A 19,174-nucleotide genomic window follows, 5' to 3' on the forward strand; every position below is an offset into this window, starting at 1 on the left:
TTGTTTCTTCTCAGGGGTTATTACAGGTGAGAGTCCTCATAACCTGGATCAGCAGTTATCGAAGACAAAGGAATGCTTACAAGAAAATAAGTGATCTTTACAGCTTAGCCAGTAACTTAACGTATTCAAGAATTAGCACAACAGACAGTGTGTGCAATCACCATGGCTTTATGCAGTCAAGATCAGCACTTGTCCCAATCAAGCTGGTTAATGCAAAGGAGGGAGAAGCCGCCATGAAACACAGAGCTTGCTTCTCCAAACACAGGACCCAAGCAGTCAGCCAAATTCTCCTCCCATCCTCGACTGTGGCAGCAGCTATTCCCAGCACACTCCTCGCCCAGGAGGGCTGCAGAGAACGGTGCTGTCAACAGCCACCTGGCGGCTCAGACGGGCAGGCAGAGAATCCCCCTTGCAGACCTGGAAAGGACGCCCAGTCAGAGAAGAGGGACCTCTCTCCTTGAGGGGAACCATCCCTAGAAAACACAGGGCAGATGCATCTAAGCAGGGTCACCAGCACTTCCAGGGCACTTACATGGGCCGTGGAAATTGCTGCTTGGTTCTGAAAGACCACTTTGCAAGCATTTAGGGCACCACGCTTCAGGCCTACACTCATTTCAAGGCAGTTTCTCCCCCAAGATTTTTCCACGGCACAAAATGTTTTTATGTAAAACAGGCGCTCTTAAGTACTCTCATTCTGGGCAAACCTTTTATTGAGCAAGTGCATACAGCCCTGCTTTCCTGCAGCCACCTCTTAGGCAGCTGAATTCCAAATACCACTCGTGACTACTGTATAGCCCCATACCATAAGAAAGGTTTATCAGCCCTTTTGACTTTCTTCAGATGCACAGAATGAGGCTGTGATGAAATGCAGGAAGCAGCAGATCAGCAAGACTGAGACTGGGCAGACCATATGTAGACCAAACACCCCGGCTGAGAATCTCAAAGTCAAAGATTTTACCTGCATACAGCAGGATCAGATAGGACCTATACAGGCTTGCTCCAGGGCACAACCACTTCAGGAGCTAGGAGGCTAGCGTTCACTGAGTCGCCTGCAAAGACACCTTTGCTGGGATGCACCATCAACACTTTATTCCAGTTCTCTCAAGAAAACAGCAACAGTAACCAAATGAAAAGGTTTCCTGGGGGCTTGACTCAGCAAACCTCCTCTTCAATGTGCCCCAGCAAGTCCAGCAAAGGCACAGGAAGGGATACAGAATTAGTCTGACAGTTCCTCCCTGAGACGAGACGAGACCAGTGACTGGCGGCTGCTCCGCAGCCAATGTTTACCAGCCTAGTAGAGGAAATGAGTGGGTGATGATCCACGTGTGCAACACAGCCCTGGCTTTCACATAGTGCTCACGGGCACTGTGGCAGTCATCTCAGTTTAGGGAAAATTCTGATAAAGAGGATCACGCTGATAAAAATAAAATACACTATGATTATCATTATCCACAGCAACTAGTTGACAGATTTCTTTGCATGCTGCTCAAGACGTTCAGACTCATCCTTTGGCTTCTCAAAGTTCAGGTCCGGCACCCTGAGGCACTGAGACAATGTCTGGGGAACAAAGAGGGTGCTGTGAGTCACCTGATTTTCAGGAGAAGGAAGATAACATCTCGGGGCTGGTGAGCAATCAAGCCAAGTGGTGCCGACAGCCAGACCAGCAGGCTCTACAATGGAGAAAATACAAAGGGGCCCCAGTGGTTAATACTATCGGCACTCAGATTTGAGAGCTGCAGTCTCAAGGGAGATGCCCACAGACAGATTTAGGACCATAAGTGAAGTAACCCAATTGCAGAAGTGCCAGACATCTGTAGCTCCCAAAGCCTTCAAAGGTCAGACCTCCATAGCTTCAGGCGCCACCATTTGAAAGTTTTTGGACACCGTTTCTTACATAGCTAAAGGCAAAACAAAAGAAAGTCTGCCCCCAGTAAAGACCACATGCATCAAAGAAAAGACAGGTCCTGCCAGTGAACTCTTTCCCCTGTACCTGTATTTAGCAGCCAGTTACAGATTTTACTGTTTATACTATATCTCAGACTACTCATGTCTTACGCTGCGTTCCTACCGAGTTCCTAGTACTAACAGGTGTTACCCGGTTACCTTGTTTAATAATGTTCTGTGCCGCCGAAGTGCTGTTTTGGAGACTGCGAGCCAAACTCAGCATTTCTTCTGCTAACTTCTCCTGCACGTTCTGATGGTGCTGCAACACAGCATCCAGCTCCGGTGCTGACTGTTTCTCATCGGGTGCAAGTCCTCTACAGAGAACAAGGCAGAAAGGTTAGGATACTTCAAATGTTTCAAGGACTGCTCTCCCGAAAGCACTTTGCTATGTAAGCTGACAAGCACATTACATTACAGCTCACGGATCTTATCAATTGGAAAGAGCAGTAAGTTAAACACAGGTCATGCAAGCCAGTCATTAAAACCTGGGCTTACACAAACAGGAAGTAAAACCCTTGCACCCAAATCAAAGTCAGAAGACTTTGGAAAGCAGGTGTCACTTCTGAGAAAGCAGCAAAGTGTTAGATTATTACTTACTTGCACTTCCTTACATTCGGCTCCTTAGAATCTCTTTTTAAAGAAAACTAGTTACCTTGTGTTTTAGCACATTATAAACCTCCAGGCCTGACTTATCATGGCAGGCTGCCCTTATAAGCAGTGATCCATGAAAACTACAAGAGGCCAAAGAAAATTAAAGGTTGAAATTTGTCTGGGCACCTGCCTGAGGAAACAAGGGTTTAGAAGGCTTTCACGGAGGAGGCACCAAGCTATCGCACCCGCGTTCAGTTCAGAGAAACGGAAGAGACCAGCCTGAAGAGAAGGACTGAATGAATCGCTGTTCCCAAATGACAGCAGCTTGGTTTCTGATCTAGGTCAAGCACAGCTCCTCCAGCAACAGCTACAGAAACTGGCCACTGATGTGGCTGGGTACAGTGGGGATCAGTCACGCATTTTAGAAGAGTTAACAGGATCTAGAAATCAAGTGGCTCCTGGAACTATGCAATCTGCCTGTGCCAGGAGATACAGGTAACAATAAGACTGGACTCTTGTGCCCAACCCTGAAGTAAGTCTGAATTCATGCAGACAGATGCTCTCTGTCCTGAAGCAGCCTGGCACAATCACATCAGGGCACAACTGGGCACGACACAATACCAACATCTGTGCTACCACTTCTGGGTGTCTTATCAGCTGGTCTGATAGAGGCATTCCAGACTCCTGGGGTCAAGCAGGCTTCAGCTGATTTGTAACCACTCCATGCACCAGCGTGCAACCCTGAGCGTCTGAACTCAGTTCTCAGATAGAAACTTGCCATTGATAGACAAGGGATCCTGGGGAGGCAAGGAGACAAAGCAATTAGGTACACACACACAAATGGAACTGGGGCCCAACTGCAAGCACATCTCATCCCCAGAGCATCCTCCTCTTTCTAATGCTTCCAGTCAGCAAGTGAACAACTGCCCTGTATCCACCGCAAGGAGCCAAGAGTGTCACAGATCGTAAGTTAGGCTCAGCCCCTTGAAGGCAACATGCTGCCAACTGACAATCTGTGCTCTCACTGGGGAGAGATGGGTGTATCCTCAGCTTTAAAAACACACACTTTGAGAGGAAAATTGAACAAGAAAAACAAAATCAAAAAAATCTCAGAAGCTGTAAGAGTTCCCTTGGCTATGACCTGCCCCCACAGAGAGCCATGGGTCTGAGGCCTGCTACCAACAGTGGTCCCCTGAGGACACTGTCATTTCAAGGCTGGAAAGCATATGCTGGGGACAGCACCTGGGTGAGGTAGGTGACTCCCTGGAACTAGCACCAGAACATACTGTGCCGAGCAGCTCACTCCTCGTGTCTTGTCTGTACAGCGAGCTTTCATCCGCAGGTGAACTGTTTTAGTGGCTGGGGTTTGCTCTTTGGCCGTAGTAGTTTGTCCTGGAGTCAGGAACTGATTTGCCAGTGCCTTCTCAGTTGATGACGACTATAAAAGAGAAATAGCCAAAAGGAGTCGTTAACCCAATGCTCTGCAAGGGACACTGGAGAATGAGTGATCTGGGGCAAGAATCTAGAGAGCTCTTCCACCGTTGCATCCTGAACAACAGGGAGGGGAGCAAAATGACACAGCATAGACAGCTGCGACTGCAACAGATCGAACTGCAGCACAGAGGTCATTAAATGCCAATTCTCGGATGCATAGACATCTCTAGAAATGTGCCACACAGGAGGCACAGACGAAAGGGCAAGCTGTGTGGAACAAGCAGCCTCTGTCACAAAGGCAATTCTGGGACATGTCTAGAACGAGTCTGGAATGCCAGAGGTCACGGCCACTTGAATTCTAGATCTTGACTGACATCTTGAGAAAGAACATGCAAGTGTGGAGGCCAAGATGAGACTCAGTGCTTCAAGAGGAATATTACAGAGCCTCAGTCCCACAGAACAATGACAGCAACGCGAGCACAAGTAAAGAACACCCAGCATGGCATTTCAGGCTGGACAAGGATCTTACCCATTTTTCAGCTTCCAGATGTCCCTTTAAGAAATTCACTTTGCAGAAGTATTCATTCATCAACTCGGGGGCAGCCTTGCCGCAAGAGTCAGAGGATATCATGAAAGCCAGGAGTCAGCATTTCCTATTGCAAGCATTTCAGAAAAATCAAATGCATAGGGCCTGGGAGTTCCAGTAGAAACTACTCAGAGACAGGGTTACCCTCACAGCTGGCTCCCCAGCAGCTAACTTTTGGAAGCATCACAGGTTGAACTGCCCACAGAAAATGAACTCAACTGACACCTCTAGCGCTAGCTTCTCCAGGACATGTAGAGTGTGAGGGTGCACATGCGGAAGAGAGCAGGGTTACAGAGAGCTGCCTCACTGACCATGTGTGCTTTTTCTGAGGGGAGGCTCTGTCCCCCGCGTGCATGTGTTCCTATGTGGAAGGCGGAGTGCACAAGGCACGCTGGAGCTTACCAGCAAGCTACTGCAGCACCTGTGAATTGGGAGAATGCTGGAAGATTTCAGTCTAAAAACTCTTGAGACGCATCTTGCCACACAGGTCATGCCTGTGGCGCATATGGAGACTGAAAAGGCTCCGAGACGCAGATCACCTCTTCCATGCTTCTGCGCCACACAATGGATCCCCAGAGGTCTAAACAGGCTGCTGAGTGCTCCCGCAACAGCAGTGGGACAGCAGTCCCCAGGGACTTCGTTACTGGATCGGATATGTGTTAATGGCAGTAAAACATCCTCTGGCGTAAGCGACCTCTCAGACTCCAGCCACATCAAGAAGCCTTGCCCACGCACAAGCCAGCAACCTATTATCAGAGACCCAAATGTATGTGCAACTCCAGTGCCCCAGGCTCCATGTTTCACAGGTACCAAACTAACGTAAAAACATGTAAGCTATGTTGTGTCTGGTTAGAGAGCTCTCACCTGGAGTGTTTCTTTAGTTCAGGAAGCACCTCTTCAAGAGCACCTACATACTGGAGGGAAAAACCACAAAAAACAAGCAAAACTTTCACCAGTGTGGGCAGCAAGTGGAAGCAATGACAGATGCTGAGGGCTATGCAGGCTGAACCTCAATTAATGAGAGCTTCCCTTTAACTAAACGTGATCTAACCATGCTTCTAAAAGCCCAATGAACATGTGTAAACACAAGTCATTTGTATGAAGTTAACCTGCACCACTCACATATGCAGATTGCAGAATCTGCACCTTGCATTAAAAGCAAACTCTCTTCTGGGCAACAAACAGATCCTCACCGCACGATCTAGAAGCCTATCTTTATCCGTGCCACTTCTGTGGAGCCCAAAGAAACAAGTAAGGCCAGATAATGCTGAACCGTAAGGTGCCCCACACATTAGCTGGCTGACAAAGCATTCCCTCCCAAATCCAGAAATACATCTCCAGCAACAGAGACTGTTTTAAACGATCAGTTTTGGAAATGACTCATTAAACGCAAGTCAGCAGTTACTGGTGCCTCCACATCCCCTTGCCAGACTCTGTTATCTGCCAGTATTAAGGGCGTTTCTCCCCCTTCCACCTCCACACTGCACCCCTGGGCACCAGCCTATGCAGGACAACCCGTCTGACCGTGACATGCAGCCAATGCAGGGCAAACCAAAACCTGGTAATTTCCCCAATAGCGGTTTTGTGTGCAAGTAGTAACAGGAGCAGGCGCACGTTTCAGACAACATCATTTTCAGACTGACGAGGGCCCTGTGGTCTACAGCAGGCTGGACTGGACGGCTGTCACGCGGCTGCCCGATTGTCAGAGCTACGGGCAGAAAATCTGCTGCTACGACAAGTCCTTCTAGGAGAGGCAACGGGGTGCGAGGGGGCAGTGGTCAGGGCTGGGCGCGTTGGGCAGCACCTCCTGGGAGGTGGATGTGGCCGGTTGCCGGGTTCCAAGCTCGGCTGGCCAGTGGAGATGTGCATCCGGGGGCCAGGGAGCGGGCAGGATGTGCCCGGTGGCACGGGCAGCCGAGCAACGCAGCTGGCCCCAGAGAGCGAGGCCCCATGAAGCGACCCTGAGTCTGGGGCAGGGAACAGGCAGCCACCATAGCCCAGGCACTCTCATGCCTACGTGACAAGGGCGGGAGCCAGGAGCAGCCCTGAGCCCGAGCCACGGCTTCAGCCCACGCCCAAACCCCTCAGACATGCGGTGCCCACCAGCAGGGTGCACCGCCCCTGGCCCCAACCCCAGCCCCCACTCACCCGGGTGGCAGCGCTCAGCCGCCAGTGCTTTGCAGCGGCTCAACAGCCGCACCAGGTTCAGCTCCAGATGTGTCACTGCCATCGCCATGGGGCCCAGCCGCACTGGAAGCAGCCGCATGTCGCTTGCAGGCTGCCATCTTTCTGCTGTGGGGTGGGCCTGCGGGGACCCCGGCCCAGCGCCCCACCCCAGTCCCGGACCCGCATCCCCACACGACGGCCCGGCCAGGCACGGTGCAGCACCGTGCAGGCAGGTGGAGGGGCCCAAGCCCCTGCCCCGTGGAAAGCCCCCGCCCCAGCCCCTTCCTGCACGTGGCAAGAGGAGCAAAGTGACGGGGACCGGCTTGTATTCAGCACCAAGCGTTCCCCGGAGGAAGGGCCGGCACTGGCACAGCAGCATGAGTGAGCATGACCGCATACAACCGGGTTTAAAAAGTGCAATGTATTCATCAACATGTCGATATACTTTTGGCCTCAGTGAAGGCCATTACAATACCAAAAACTCCGCAAACCGCCAAGGAAGCTGTCGTAGAAACATAACCGGTACAGAGCAAGGCCCCAGGTTCCCCCACTCTCCTCTGGTCCTACCAGGGCCCATGCCTTCCTCTTACAGGCTCAGTTCCATGCACTTTAGTTAAAGCAGATTTAAGATCCTATTTCTTCTGCAGTTCCTTTTAATTTAGATTTCTTACAAAGAGCAGAATACCATTTGCTATGAGCAGCTCCGCTCAACCTGGGCCTGCTGCAGAGGGCCCGGCCGCCAGCTCCCCATCTACAAGGACAAATGTGCACCTTCACAGCCCTCGAGGGGATGGCGCCGGAGCTGCAGTCAACCTTCAACATAAGAATCGGGCATCTGAAATATTTCACTCAGGCATAGGTGGCACATGCGAGTAAGGGTCTGAAAACCGCCGCTTCACTTTTGCTGTCGGTTCATATTCATCCACAGATTCCTGAGCCTGGGCCACCGCCGACCCTTGTGCAATGTACACAGAGTGGATCTTATCAGGTCGCCTTGCTGGCTGCTCCCTCCGTCTCACCACGAGTTGAGACCCTTCCAAAACTGAAGTCCTGCTCTGGGATTCCGTCAGCTTGAGGATCCCATGAGGAAGTCTTATATTTGCTGTTGGCATCACTGGATTTCGGCGGGGTACTTTCATGCTGACCAGCACTGAAGATGATCTGTGTCTTGTAGCCAAGGAGGCAGGAGAGGAGTTTGCGGAGGCCAAAGGAAGAGAAACACCAGGCGCTCTGCTAGAGTCTCTGGCGAGCACGCCGAGGCTCTGATCACGGCTCTGGAATCCAGACAGAGCAGCTCCTTTAGAGAAAGGACAAGGTGCTTTGATAGTAAGACGCACAGTTTTAAACACACAAACGGAGACTATCGGTTCTAAGCAGATGTCAGGCTGCAGGGCAGGGGTAAGGGATGTAGAAGATAAGAAAGCACATACTACCTTAATACTGACCTTCGGCATCCAGCCTCCCTGCTCGGTCGCCCAGCAGGCTTTCCGTGCTTGCCGAGGTCTCCGAGTCCATGTTTTCCTCATCAGAGCATCGCTGGTCAAGCTCAGGTAATCGGTAAGTTATGTCTTCCCTGCAAACACGCACACTGTAGCACTCCAGAAGGGCAAAGACTTTCAATATGTACCAAGCCCACTGACATGAACTACTAAATCGCCGCCTTAACAACCTATATTTCAAAGCATTTTTCTTTACCTGTTAACCTCTTACTTTATCTTTCCAACTTCCTAAATACTTGACTAAATAATTAAGTCATTTTGGTATCACGCTACAACATTAAAGCAGCGTATTATGCTCCTCCTAAGGCACAAGGAACAAGCTGCAGAGCTAAATGAATTTCATCCCAAATGCAAAACTGGGGCTCACTTTTCCTCCTTAATTGATTGGATTCGTTCAATCAAAATCTCCTTTTCTCGCTTCTCAGCATCAGATGCTTCCTCTTCCTCCTGAAGTAAGCCCAGCTCAGGAAAATCATTGTCATCATTTCCCTTAGGCTGGGGGCTTTTATTCTGTAAGAGATAACTGCGTCATATTTCTTGATCAGGTGCAAGATAAAGCTACGCTCTAGTCTGGATAATGCATTGGGTCTAAAAAGGCAGAGGGCAGGGGAGTCAGCACATGAAGGACTCTAACGGAAGTGGAGAAGAGTTCTTAGTTACCCACTCCAAACAGATTTAGATCGGGCAAAGAGTAGTTTAATTTCTCATGAAAAATTTATTCACCAGATTTGTTTCAGCATCCTCTATTAGAAAAAACTCAATTTGCCCTCATTTACTGGTATTTAGTTTTGAGAGTCAATTATAAGCCAGTATGAACCTTTAGAACTGCTAACAAGCAGGGAAACAGCTGTACATGCAGGTAGGGAAAGAATGTATTGGTGCACACAGTCTGGACTGTTTTAAGTGCATTTTCAACCAAGCAAGTTCCCAGTCATGCAGTAGTGCCACAAGAGAAGTAACCATGCATGTAGAACCTGTCAGGTATTGTACATACCAGTACCCCCTCAGAAGGAGAAGAAAACCCAAGTTTTACAGGCCAGAGCTAAAGAAAGATGAAGACCAAATTCACTATGGCAGGTAATTGCAAAAACTTTTTCTGATCAGAAAAATTTCATTAAAACTATATAGATTCACAGCAGGTCTAGCTGTTAAGAATTTTTGCTGTTACGCAATTTCAAGCCAGATAAAATCGCAAAATATTAAAGGCTTTATGAAACGAACAATCTACCCAAGCATACAGATACATGATAATTCATCATCAACATCCTTTCACTCAGCTCAGCATGTTTTAACTCTGTAAAACAGCTTATTGACAATGTCACATCAAACAGCTTTTTAAGTTTTTCTTGGCCACCAGTGATATTTAGTTGTTCCTGTTGTAAAATCCTCACTCCTGGTTAGATTTCCAGAGTTTGCAGAATAGCTACAGCAGCGTCTGAATCAGCAAATAGTCATACAAAAGTCAATACTAAGGTCCACATGGAAAATCTCATTCCTCAGCTGTCAGACATCTTACATCCTTCCTACAAGTAGACACGCAGCTTAAAACCTACTTGCCTAGTGCTGCTTAGCATCCAACAAGAGGTTCATACCACAAATTTAAAGGGCAAGGCCTTAATATGACCTTCCTTAAAAAAAAAAAAAAAAAAAAAAAAAAAAAAAAAAATCAATTGATCTATGGGACCAGGCTGAGGAAGTATGACAAAAATCACAGTGCAAGTTCTGTTTGGCAATGAGCACTCATTCATGAAGTCAGACCAGGAGTATTTAGGCAGGATTTGATCCAGATCACACACTACATAGTACACAGAGAAGCAGAAGCACAGGATATGGTAATGCAATCCTTGTCCCACCACCCTTCCCATATTGCCTCCTTAGCCAGGAGGTGCAAGCACTGGGGCTGGAGTCAGCAGTGTAAGACCCACCTCTTGCACTACAGCTCCTTCATTCTCTGCATTTGAAAACTCCTCTGGCAAACCAAAAGGCAGGCAAATACCAACTCCCCAGTTTAACAGAAGGGGTGACCGAGTCCAAGGAGGCACTTGAGTTGTCCAAGGCTATTCAGGCAGTTTGTGGCAGAACTAGAAACAGGTTCTTAAAGTGGGCAATTTGTTTCACCCACTAACCCACAGAAAGACAACAGATTTATGTACTATATACATTTTAAGATGTATTCAGGCCCAAAGAGGCTTTGACCACGTGATGCCTTTGCACAGTTAGCTAATCTAGAAAGCTCAAGACACACAACATAGCATTTGCAGAGGACACCTGAAACAAGAGAACCACCACAGCCCCTAGAGTGAAGGAATCCTTTTGCTGTGGACCAAGCTCATATTCCTGACCAGAGGAGTCATCACTGGGTGGGAACCTAGGTGCACTTCACAAGTCCAGGAGGTACTCTCTGTTCATGTCACTAAACCCAGACTCCCACGTGGCAGCACAATTTGTTCCTAATAAAGTGCTGGGCTCAGCACCCCCACTGGGGTCTGCCTGCTGGGATGCGAGGCCCTGGGGCTTGCTGCAGTACTTACCGTGTTTTGTCGAAGCAGCGAAAGCCGACGGAAAGCAAGGCTCTCAGCTGCTTCCAGCTGATTAATCTCAGCCATTTTTATCTTGTACTTTCTCAACTGCTCTTTTATTAGCATCTCCACACACCTGCATGAAAGAGCAAAACTTTATTCAGAAACTTGTCTCCAAGTAGACGCGTCCTATGGACAACTATGGGGATGAGAAGCATCACCGACATGTGGATGTATCGTTAACACTATCAGTGACTATATCCAGGTCAGGGATGTCAGACAGACATGGGGATGGTTCCCTCAAAGCCAGCTCTCCAGATGAATTCTTTACAGAAGCAGTGCTGTGTGATACAAGGCAAAGAGGCTATGCAGGCAAGCAAAACTGACCACAATCACAAAACGGTGCTACACAAAATGATGCACGTTCTCACCAGGAGAACCCAAACCTCACACACCGTCTCCATGCAACAATGGTAAATGAACAAACATCAACCAGCCTGCTACCTATTTCCATTGTCTCTACCTGCTGTCCTCCCTGCTCCGGCACAGACACTGGTCAGCACAGAACGTTCCCGAAACTGCCCTTCTCCACCTCTATGACCCCACAGGAAAAGCAGACCGAATCAGAAGTTGGAAAAAGCTGTCACTTCGTCATTTTTCAAATACTTCTTTAATTTCTCCTCTGGCTCTTTGTTTAAATAGATGGAGGCTGCTCAAAGGGCGACCTGACACAGCAAAGGTCATAAGCACTTGGAAAGCTAGAGAAGCTGCAGTGAATCCAGAAGGCCTATTAGTAGTCAGCACAGATGGGATAGGCAGAACTCCCAGCTCCCGGAAAGATTCAACATGAAGGCTGACAGGCTCCCAGGCAGATATAAAACATACAGGTTTGTTTCTGTTCCTATTACCATCAAAACAGTGGTTCTTTTCTCAACACAACAACATTTATACATAAATAGCATAATCATGATTTTTATCCTATACAAATATGCTGTTGTATCCCCACCCAACCAGGACCCCACTCACAAACCAATAAAAAGAGTAAGCGGTAACATTTTCAAGCGCTGACTAGCACTAATGTTACACAGCAATGCCTTGATGCTCCAGTCAGGGCTCCTTGGGCAGAACAAAATGCAAGGCCTTGCCCCAACGCAGCTTTTATTTTTTTTGATGCACGATACAAATGAGCATGTATGTGTACAAAATGCTGTACACTAACCTTGCATGCGTCTCAAGAACAACAGTGTCATCCCATTTTACATGCCGAGAAACTGAGACAGATGAAGGGCTTGGGTAAGGACACAAATTCAAGGGCCCAGTCAAGATGGGAACTTGGACCGTGGCAATTTCTCAGTCCACCAAAACCATCTTGTTTACAAGGCTGGAAGATAGTTCATTCAAGGGGATAGTGAAATGCAAGAAACAGGAGGTGCACTTGTCCACACAGGGCTGGAAGGGCATTTCCCATACTACATACTGACCACAGATAGATCCCAAAGCAAACCATCTGACACTCACATTGTTGTCTTTGAGACGTCCTTCATGCTGGTTAGAGGGTCTGAATTATCAGGGCAGCGCAAGAGGCATGGAGCAAAGATGATAGCCAGAGCGTTGGGTGACATACGGTTTATATCTTCTATCAGGGCGACCCTGAAATTCAACGCGTAGAAAAAAAGTGAGTATTTCTCAGCACATTTTGCTAGAAACAATCTGATCAAACTTTTCCCAAGTATAGCAACAAGATGGTTAGGGGGTAGTTCCCAGAAGGATTCACTACATGCAGAAAGTCCTGGGACATGAGTTAAGTTTACAGCTTGTTGCATGCAACATAGTGCAAGAGAATGTAATCCAAAGACTGAGATAGCCTGGATAAGCCCTGCTTAGCAAGCCAGTTGCACTTTACCTGTAAGGTCAGATATCATTATTTTTAGGACTCTAGGATCCCTTGACAAGCACAGCCTTTCCAACCTGTGCCCTATTAGCGCTTTCCACCTCAACACTAGAATGCTACAAGCACTTAGTGCTTATAATGCTTGTCACTCAGCTATACCAACATCTTCACCAGTGGATATTCACAGAAGCAAGACACTTATCACCACATTAATGCTGAGACCCCACAGGAAAATAATAATAATAAAAAAAAAAAATTGAAAAAACAAGCGTTAGGAGGACAAAGCAAAAGAAATTCAAAAGTCTGCTGACAGTCTTCTTCAATGAAGCTTCTTCAGTAAAACCAAAGCTTTCTCTGGGACAAGCGCACAAGAAGCTATCCCTCGGAGGTCCCAGGATGGAACAACACTCATTCAAGATAGCTCCACCATCAACACATGGAGGAAGGAACACTTTCAAGGAGGTCCTGAACCAAGATTCTAATATCAAAAACAATACCATCAAAACCACTCCTTCAGGACGTGCGTGTACGCACATGAACGCAAGAGCAAACTGCTACTCTATATACAAAAAACCCAAACAAATTGCCAATACTAAACTCCCTCATCCTTGTGTCAATTTTACAGGACAACAGTTAAATCCTGCCCAGACCACCCCAAAAGTGTCAGGCTGTCAGGAAGCTTGCAAGATAAATTCAACATCCTTTTGGTGAATATTCATACCTTCAGTTTACATGACTTCCCTAACAGTCATTGGAAAAATGACATGGGAAAATGCAATTAGCACAAAAATAAGACAGAAAATTCACTTACTTGACCAGGTGAAAGACAAGTCGCTCCAACGTGTTGTGATTGGCTTGTGGAAGCTGATCAAGGACGCTGTAAATGGCACAGAGCTGCTCCTGCTTTCCTGGTAGCTCTGCATAAGGAGATAAGAGCACAAGATTTAATTCAGGAGCTCACAAAAGTTCTGCTGCCCAAAGCGACCACTGACTGTCCTTTGAGGATATGAGCAAAAGTAATCACTGCACAGAAAGTAAGAGTGTAGTTAGGCAGCAGAGCCATTCCTACTTTTGTATGCAATAGTTCAGCTGTCTCCTGAAAGTCTAGCCTAGACACCCCCAGTCTGAAGAATGAGAATGGAATACTGAAGTCACATCAGAAACTCTGAAAAAAAAACATTTTCTAATCCCGATTTAGAGTCGATACCTTCTAGTAAACACAGTTGGTACTAGGGCACCAAGTCCTCCAGTACGGTAAATAACACAGATAATTCTTCCTGCTCTTCCACGTGTTTACAAACCTACCTACTGCTCGGAGGAAGTCACTGTACTGTGCAAACGTCATGAGGGGATCTGGTAACTCCCGCAGCCACTGCTTCAAGATCCCAGTGATAGTATGAATGGGAAAATTCTCCAGTTTCACTGAATTTGGATCTGAAAAGAGTTAGCACATTTAGATATTTGATTCCTCAAATAGGCAGAATCAACTTTCAAAGTTGGGAGCTCGGAAAGAATTCCAGCACTACTGCATCTATACTCACAGAGCCTGTACAGCAACTCAGGTAGGTATTTAAGAGCATGCAGTAGCCGACGACAGCTACGGAACTGTACCCCAGGCTCCACAGTGCAGACACTGTCACTGAAAAGCTTTTCTGAGGTGTAAGAAGGAGTTACAGCTGCTCTGAGACTGGCAAGGCAGCAGCACTCCGTGCATGGAACCAAAAACGACTGATAACATCATCTCTGACCTGACTCCAGTAACTGCTTCAGCTCCTTTATGCGATTTGCTGACCCAGATTTCCTGTAGATGCCTTCCGTGTAGAGGCCATGCATCTCCACATATTCTAGCAGTTTCTCCAGGACCACGGGGACTGAATTCTTATCACTGGTCAAGGAACTCACACAAACCCCAAAGTGACGCGATTCTGCATCTTGATCATTCTAGAATTGATACAGTACAAGCGTGACTTGGATGCCAATTTCCAAGCTACCGAATTCACTTAAGTTATTGTCTCCTGCTACACCTGGCTCTGAGATATGAAAGCTGAGTGCTTTACTCCAGGCTCGCTGCTAACTTTTAGTTGCAGGAGGCCCCATGGCAGGCCCACTACCTGGACTGTAACACTGTGAAGTTGCAGTTGTTCAGACCATCCCTGGCATCAACTTTTCTAGCATATTACGTAAGTACATTCTAAAGGCAGAAGAGTTCTCACCTTTCTTCCAAAACCAGATGTACAGCTGCTCTGAATTTTGGACACACATTTCTTGTGACAAGCCAACTTGCAAACTACAGAGAAGAAAGGACTGTTACAAACAGATCAAAGCAGAGTCAAATGCTGAATTTCCTCTCATTTGTTGTTTAGTTTGAATAAGCTATACTCAGAGTGCTTTCCAAATTGTACCTTGGGGCATGCCAGCACTGCAGCTGACTGAAGCATATGTACAGAAGGCTCTAATTTAACTGGTAAGTTGTGCTGACATGTGGATACTCCCACATCTTGAGTTAACTAGTTTAAAGCTCGCCGAGTTACCTCAGCACTGTACTACAGTCACTTATATGTCTGCAGCCTACACAACCCCTTCATCTATGTAAGAGAAATGGCAAATCACTCTCAGGTTCCCGGGAGCACTGGCTGGACAGACCATGGCTACATGGAAGTGGTACGTTTCCTTTCTTATTTCACCTAAATCCCCCTCACCCCACAACCTTTTGCCACAAAAGCAAAAGCAACAAGCAGTTGCATTTAAAGCATAGTTGTTGAAGCAGCTGGAAAGAATTGCCACTTCCTACTGTGTCAGCTGCTTGTATGTGCCCTCTCACTGCATAAGGCTCTGCCTGCCTCTGCCTCCAGCCCAGCCAGCTGCCTGTTAAGCCCTCCCTGTCTGTGCCAGACAGTTACAAGGACTCGGGTCTTTCTGAAGACTAAGCAGAGCAACAAGGCACTTCACTCACTGCTGCAGAGACAGGCCTTCTCCATGGGCCAAATGTAGGATGAGCACTGCTCACATGACTGCCGAATGCTCACTTGGTAGTTCATGAACACATGCCCATTGTGCTCCTCAATCTGGGAAGGAGGGAGAGAAGTAAATCACTTTCTGTTTATAAAGACACGCTGCTACCATTGTATATTTCTTCTTTCACAATTTCCTCTGCCAGTCCCATACCTATACCCAGATATTCTTGTGGCCCAATGGAGTGAGCTGCCTCACTTCAATAACTGTGACATTTACTGGAGAGTAGCTTTAATCCAGTCACATGGAAGCTAGAGCTTGCCAACAGTGAACAGTCACTTCTCCTTTAAGCATTCTGCATATTTTTTATCCTAGAAAAGATTTTCACAGGTAAACTAGATGCGTTTAGGGATACACCAGGCTGCCTACCTGGACAGCAATTCACTTAAACCAAAAGCCAGTGCCAAATGCTTCTGTGCCAGTGGCGAAAACCTTAAGCACACAACTTCAGATAAAGTGGTCAAACCCAAAGAACAATCAGCTTGTGCATCAAGCACAAGCATCCACACCCTTTAATGTACAGCTTCCTAGCACAGTTATACAAAGTGTTTAATTATTTAGATGTTAATTTAGTTGCAAGATTGATATGTCAGATTTATCCCAGAACCCAAAAACGGACTGACTGCAGGTGCATGGGAAGCCTAGTGTTGGGGAGCCGGCTTCCAGTGCCCTACGTAACCACACATTTAAAAGGCATGCCTGCAACTGGATACATGTAGGCAGCCAGGGTCAGGACCTCCCAGATCCTCAGCTGCAGACCTGTCAATGGTGTGTGGGCAGCTGGGCATCAGGGACCTCCATGCCACACGTTCAAATTAAAACAGAGCAAATCAGCCAAAAAGATATTCCACACTAAAGTCACCATTAAATAATGAACATCCTTGTTATAAATGTTATAAAATAAATGTATTTTTTCAATTCACACTTGTAGCTAATTTGTATTAAATTTTCACAACTGGTTCCATGTAGACAACCCCATAATGACTGAATAAAGCGAGCCCATTCCAGGAAATGGTTCTGCACTCTGCTACACGATTACAGACAAAAGCAGCAACATTATGCAGTTAAGAGATTAACAGTTAGTTTATTTTGAAAACCAAGATATAAAGTCAGTGTACAGCCAGTGGGGTCAGCACTCTGGGGAAGGTTTTTCCCCACACAGCACTTAGTAGGATGGGACCCCAACCCAGGCTGGGGGTGTCCTGCTTTTTTCAACAAAAATAATACTCACTGAACGCTCTTGTTTTCGTTTCTTCTTCTGAGCTTTGCTTTGCTGCAACAGAAAAAAAAACCCCTGTATTTGTCTTTAAGGATTCCTCTCACCACAGAACCTTACAGCCCCCACTCCAGCACCACCCTTGTTTAAAATCTCCTATGGCCCATTCCCCGAGGCAGCTGCACAAGGTCCTTGTCAGAGCTCAGCAAGCCATCTCTTGATCAGGCACCGGAACTGCGGAACCATCAGAAGAGTTTCACAAAAATCCTCCCCAACTCGCTGTTACTGTCTCAGAATCTTAAAAAAAACAACAAAATGACCATCATGAAGCAATGCAAGGCGTTTCTAAAGCCCCTAAAATGTACTGTACTGGGGATTTTGACTATTACGTTGAAAAATATTTCCAAAAGAACAAAACTTCTGTGGAAAAATGTTCCGAAGTTACATAGCTTCCTCATGACAACAATTGGAATAAATGTAGTTCTAGTTTTCTGAAGTTTAAAGTAACTTCTCTCACACAGCGTGGCTATACAATGGTTGAATGTACCATACCTTGTGCTGCTCAGGCTCCTCTTTTTTGAAATATTCCCGGGCAAACTCATCAAGAAGGGATTGGAAGATATTTAAAACTAGCTTGACTTCTTTCTCTTCCATTTCTTTTGCCAGATTTACAACTAGAAGCTGATAGTTTTCCATCAGGTCTTTATAGCCAACATGGATTGCTCCATCCTAGAGAAAATAAAGACATTATTCAAATATGAACAATCAGTTTAATACAATGGATCATTCTTCTCTTTTGATATTATCCACTTCTCTTTGGATAAAGTTTTATGGCCTATTTTGACAAATCAGGTGTGAGAGAGTACACTCACAATTTTAGCTGAAGACAATACATCACAAAGCACAGTCAGAAGAATGTGCTATGTGAGGGAAGGGAAACCAGACGAGGCAAAGCTAGGGCCGAGAGCATGGGAAAGCACTCTGCACACTTCTTTGGCAACTAAGGGGGCAACATAAACGGACTGAGGACAATGAAGACAGGCTGTTTCTGACCATGGGCGACCATCTGCAACAGAGTGGATATTTAACAGGTAAACAAAGAAGTGTCTCTTCTCATGAGTAGTGTCTGCAGGATTTGGCAGCTGCATTCAAACTTCTTTGCCAAAATAAAAATATTGAAATATTTGATTACTTTTTTTTCCCCCAGTTCCTGCTTAACTCTTGTAAGAGCCTGGCCAAAGGCAAAACTAATAAGGGGAGCTAGAAAATACACTTAAACTCCCACTCTTTTGCCAAGCTACTGTTTGTGAGATACTCACATTGGTTCTGGAGGTAACAAAGCTTTACTTACGGGAGCAGAGTACATGGTTTTGATGTTTCCTCTAAACTTGTCTGTGGCTTTGAAAAACAAGCATTCAATAGCAGACTTCTGAGAGTGCAAGTCATTTATCTGAAAGGCAATAATCTTTGTCATAAAAACACATTTAAGGTGAAAATGTCCAGTGTATATTAAGCCATTAGCCATTTGGCCAAACCAGACCAGACACTTCTGCAGAGGTAAGGAGCTGCTGTCAAAGTAGTACAGCTATTACCTAGTTTCTCCCTCCTCCCCAATCACTGCTCTTCTGCTCCCAATGGGTTTTCAAAAAGCAAATGAAACATTCTTGTGCACGCTTTACTGAAACACTGCAGGTGGGGTAAGCAGTCTCTGCCTCTAAGCAAAGCACCATGCAAACAAAGCCACACAATTGTTGGCTCAGGAGGAATGCACACAGCAGCAGCATGGTAACGTTGCCTGGGACAGAACTGAGCCATACAGATTTGATCTATGTGCATCAAGAACCTCTGGATAGAGGAAAAACTAATTTTTGGTGTCATGGCACAATCTAGTTTTGCATCAAGTTATCAAAGCCTTCTGCACTCCACACTAGTGGAGCTGGACAGCTCCTGACTACCAGGAGTGCAGCCGTATAGGGGTGTGCAAAGCAGGACTTACTGGATTCAGATTTGGCCCGAATTGGGGACAGTAATTCAATTTGTTGATTTGGATCACTGTCCTCAACTCCATTAAGCTGAATCTAAAGATTCAATCCTGATTCAGAGAATCAGCAATTCGGCCACCGACACAGCTTTAGATGTTTTTTCTACGTACCTCGAGGTACCAGGCACAGCTTGTGAACGCTGTGATGCTGGGGCGCGTGGCGTGTCCCACAGAAGCGGGGGGGAGGGGGACGGACACCCGGGACCCACCCCACATGCTCTGCAATGAGCCCAGAAGTGGATCAGAAGTACTTCTGGTCTACTTCTGGGTCTGCT

General features: G+C 46.6%; 1 protein-coding gene and 1 long non-coding RNA gene across 8 annotated transcripts in view; both read right to left on the bottom strand.

The window, feature by feature from the left end:
• Window positions 1–1,062: 1,062 nt before the first annotated feature.
• On the bottom strand, window positions 1,063–6,558 carry LOC109312364. The gene is made up of 2 exons (XR_002101795.1): window positions 4,499–6,558; window positions 1,063–3,973 (listed from the first exon to the last, which is right to left on the bottom strand). It is a non-coding gene; the product is annotated as an uncharacterized LOC109312364 (long non-coding RNA).
• A 563-nt stretch (window positions 6,559–7,121) lies between these two features.
• Window positions 7,122–19,174, bottom strand: part of MYO9B (myosin IXB) — a 54,732-nt gene continuing 42,679 nt past the window's right edge. For 4 of the 7 annotated variants that reach the window (XM_019538371.1, XM_019538374.1, XM_019538372.1 and 1 more), the window contains 14 exons: window positions 18,210–18,308; window positions 17,411–17,587; window positions 16,874–16,915; window positions 15,584–15,695; window positions 14,844–14,917; window positions 14,379–14,571; window positions 13,936–14,064; window positions 13,442–13,547; window positions 12,258–12,389; window positions 10,752–10,875; window positions 9,215–9,262; window positions 8,588–8,730; window positions 8,167–8,294; window positions 7,122–8,018 (listed from right to left, as the gene is read on the bottom strand). In XM_019538371.1, the coding sequence (XP_019393916.1) occupies window positions 7,567–8,018; window positions 8,167–8,294; window positions 8,588–8,730; window positions 9,215–9,262; window positions 10,752–10,875; window positions 12,258–12,389; window positions 13,442–13,547; window positions 13,936–14,064; window positions 14,379–14,571; window positions 14,844–14,917; window positions 15,584–15,695; window positions 16,874–16,915; window positions 17,411–17,587; window positions 18,210–18,308 (1,959 nt within the window). In that variant the 3' untranslated portion in view covers window positions 7,122–7,566. Of the gene's footprint in view, window positions 8,019–8,154; window positions 8,295–8,587; window positions 8,731–9,214; window positions 9,263–10,751; window positions 10,876–11,390; window positions 12,121–12,257; window positions 12,390–13,441; window positions 13,548–13,935; window positions 14,065–14,378; window positions 14,572–14,843; window positions 14,918–15,583; window positions 15,696–16,873; window positions 16,916–17,410; window positions 17,588–18,209; window positions 18,309–19,174 lie in introns of those variants that run through there. The other 3 variants (XM_019538376.1, XM_019538375.1, XM_019538377.1) reach the window with 3 other exon arrangements.

Source organism: Crocodylus porosus, unplaced genomic scaffold, assembly GCF_001723895.1.
Source record: "Crocodylus porosus isolate Cpor-Errol unplaced genomic scaffold, CroPor_comp1, whole genome shotgun sequence".
NCBI classification, from domain to species: Eukaryota; Metazoa; Chordata; order Crocodylia; family Crocodylidae; genus Crocodylus; species Crocodylus porosus.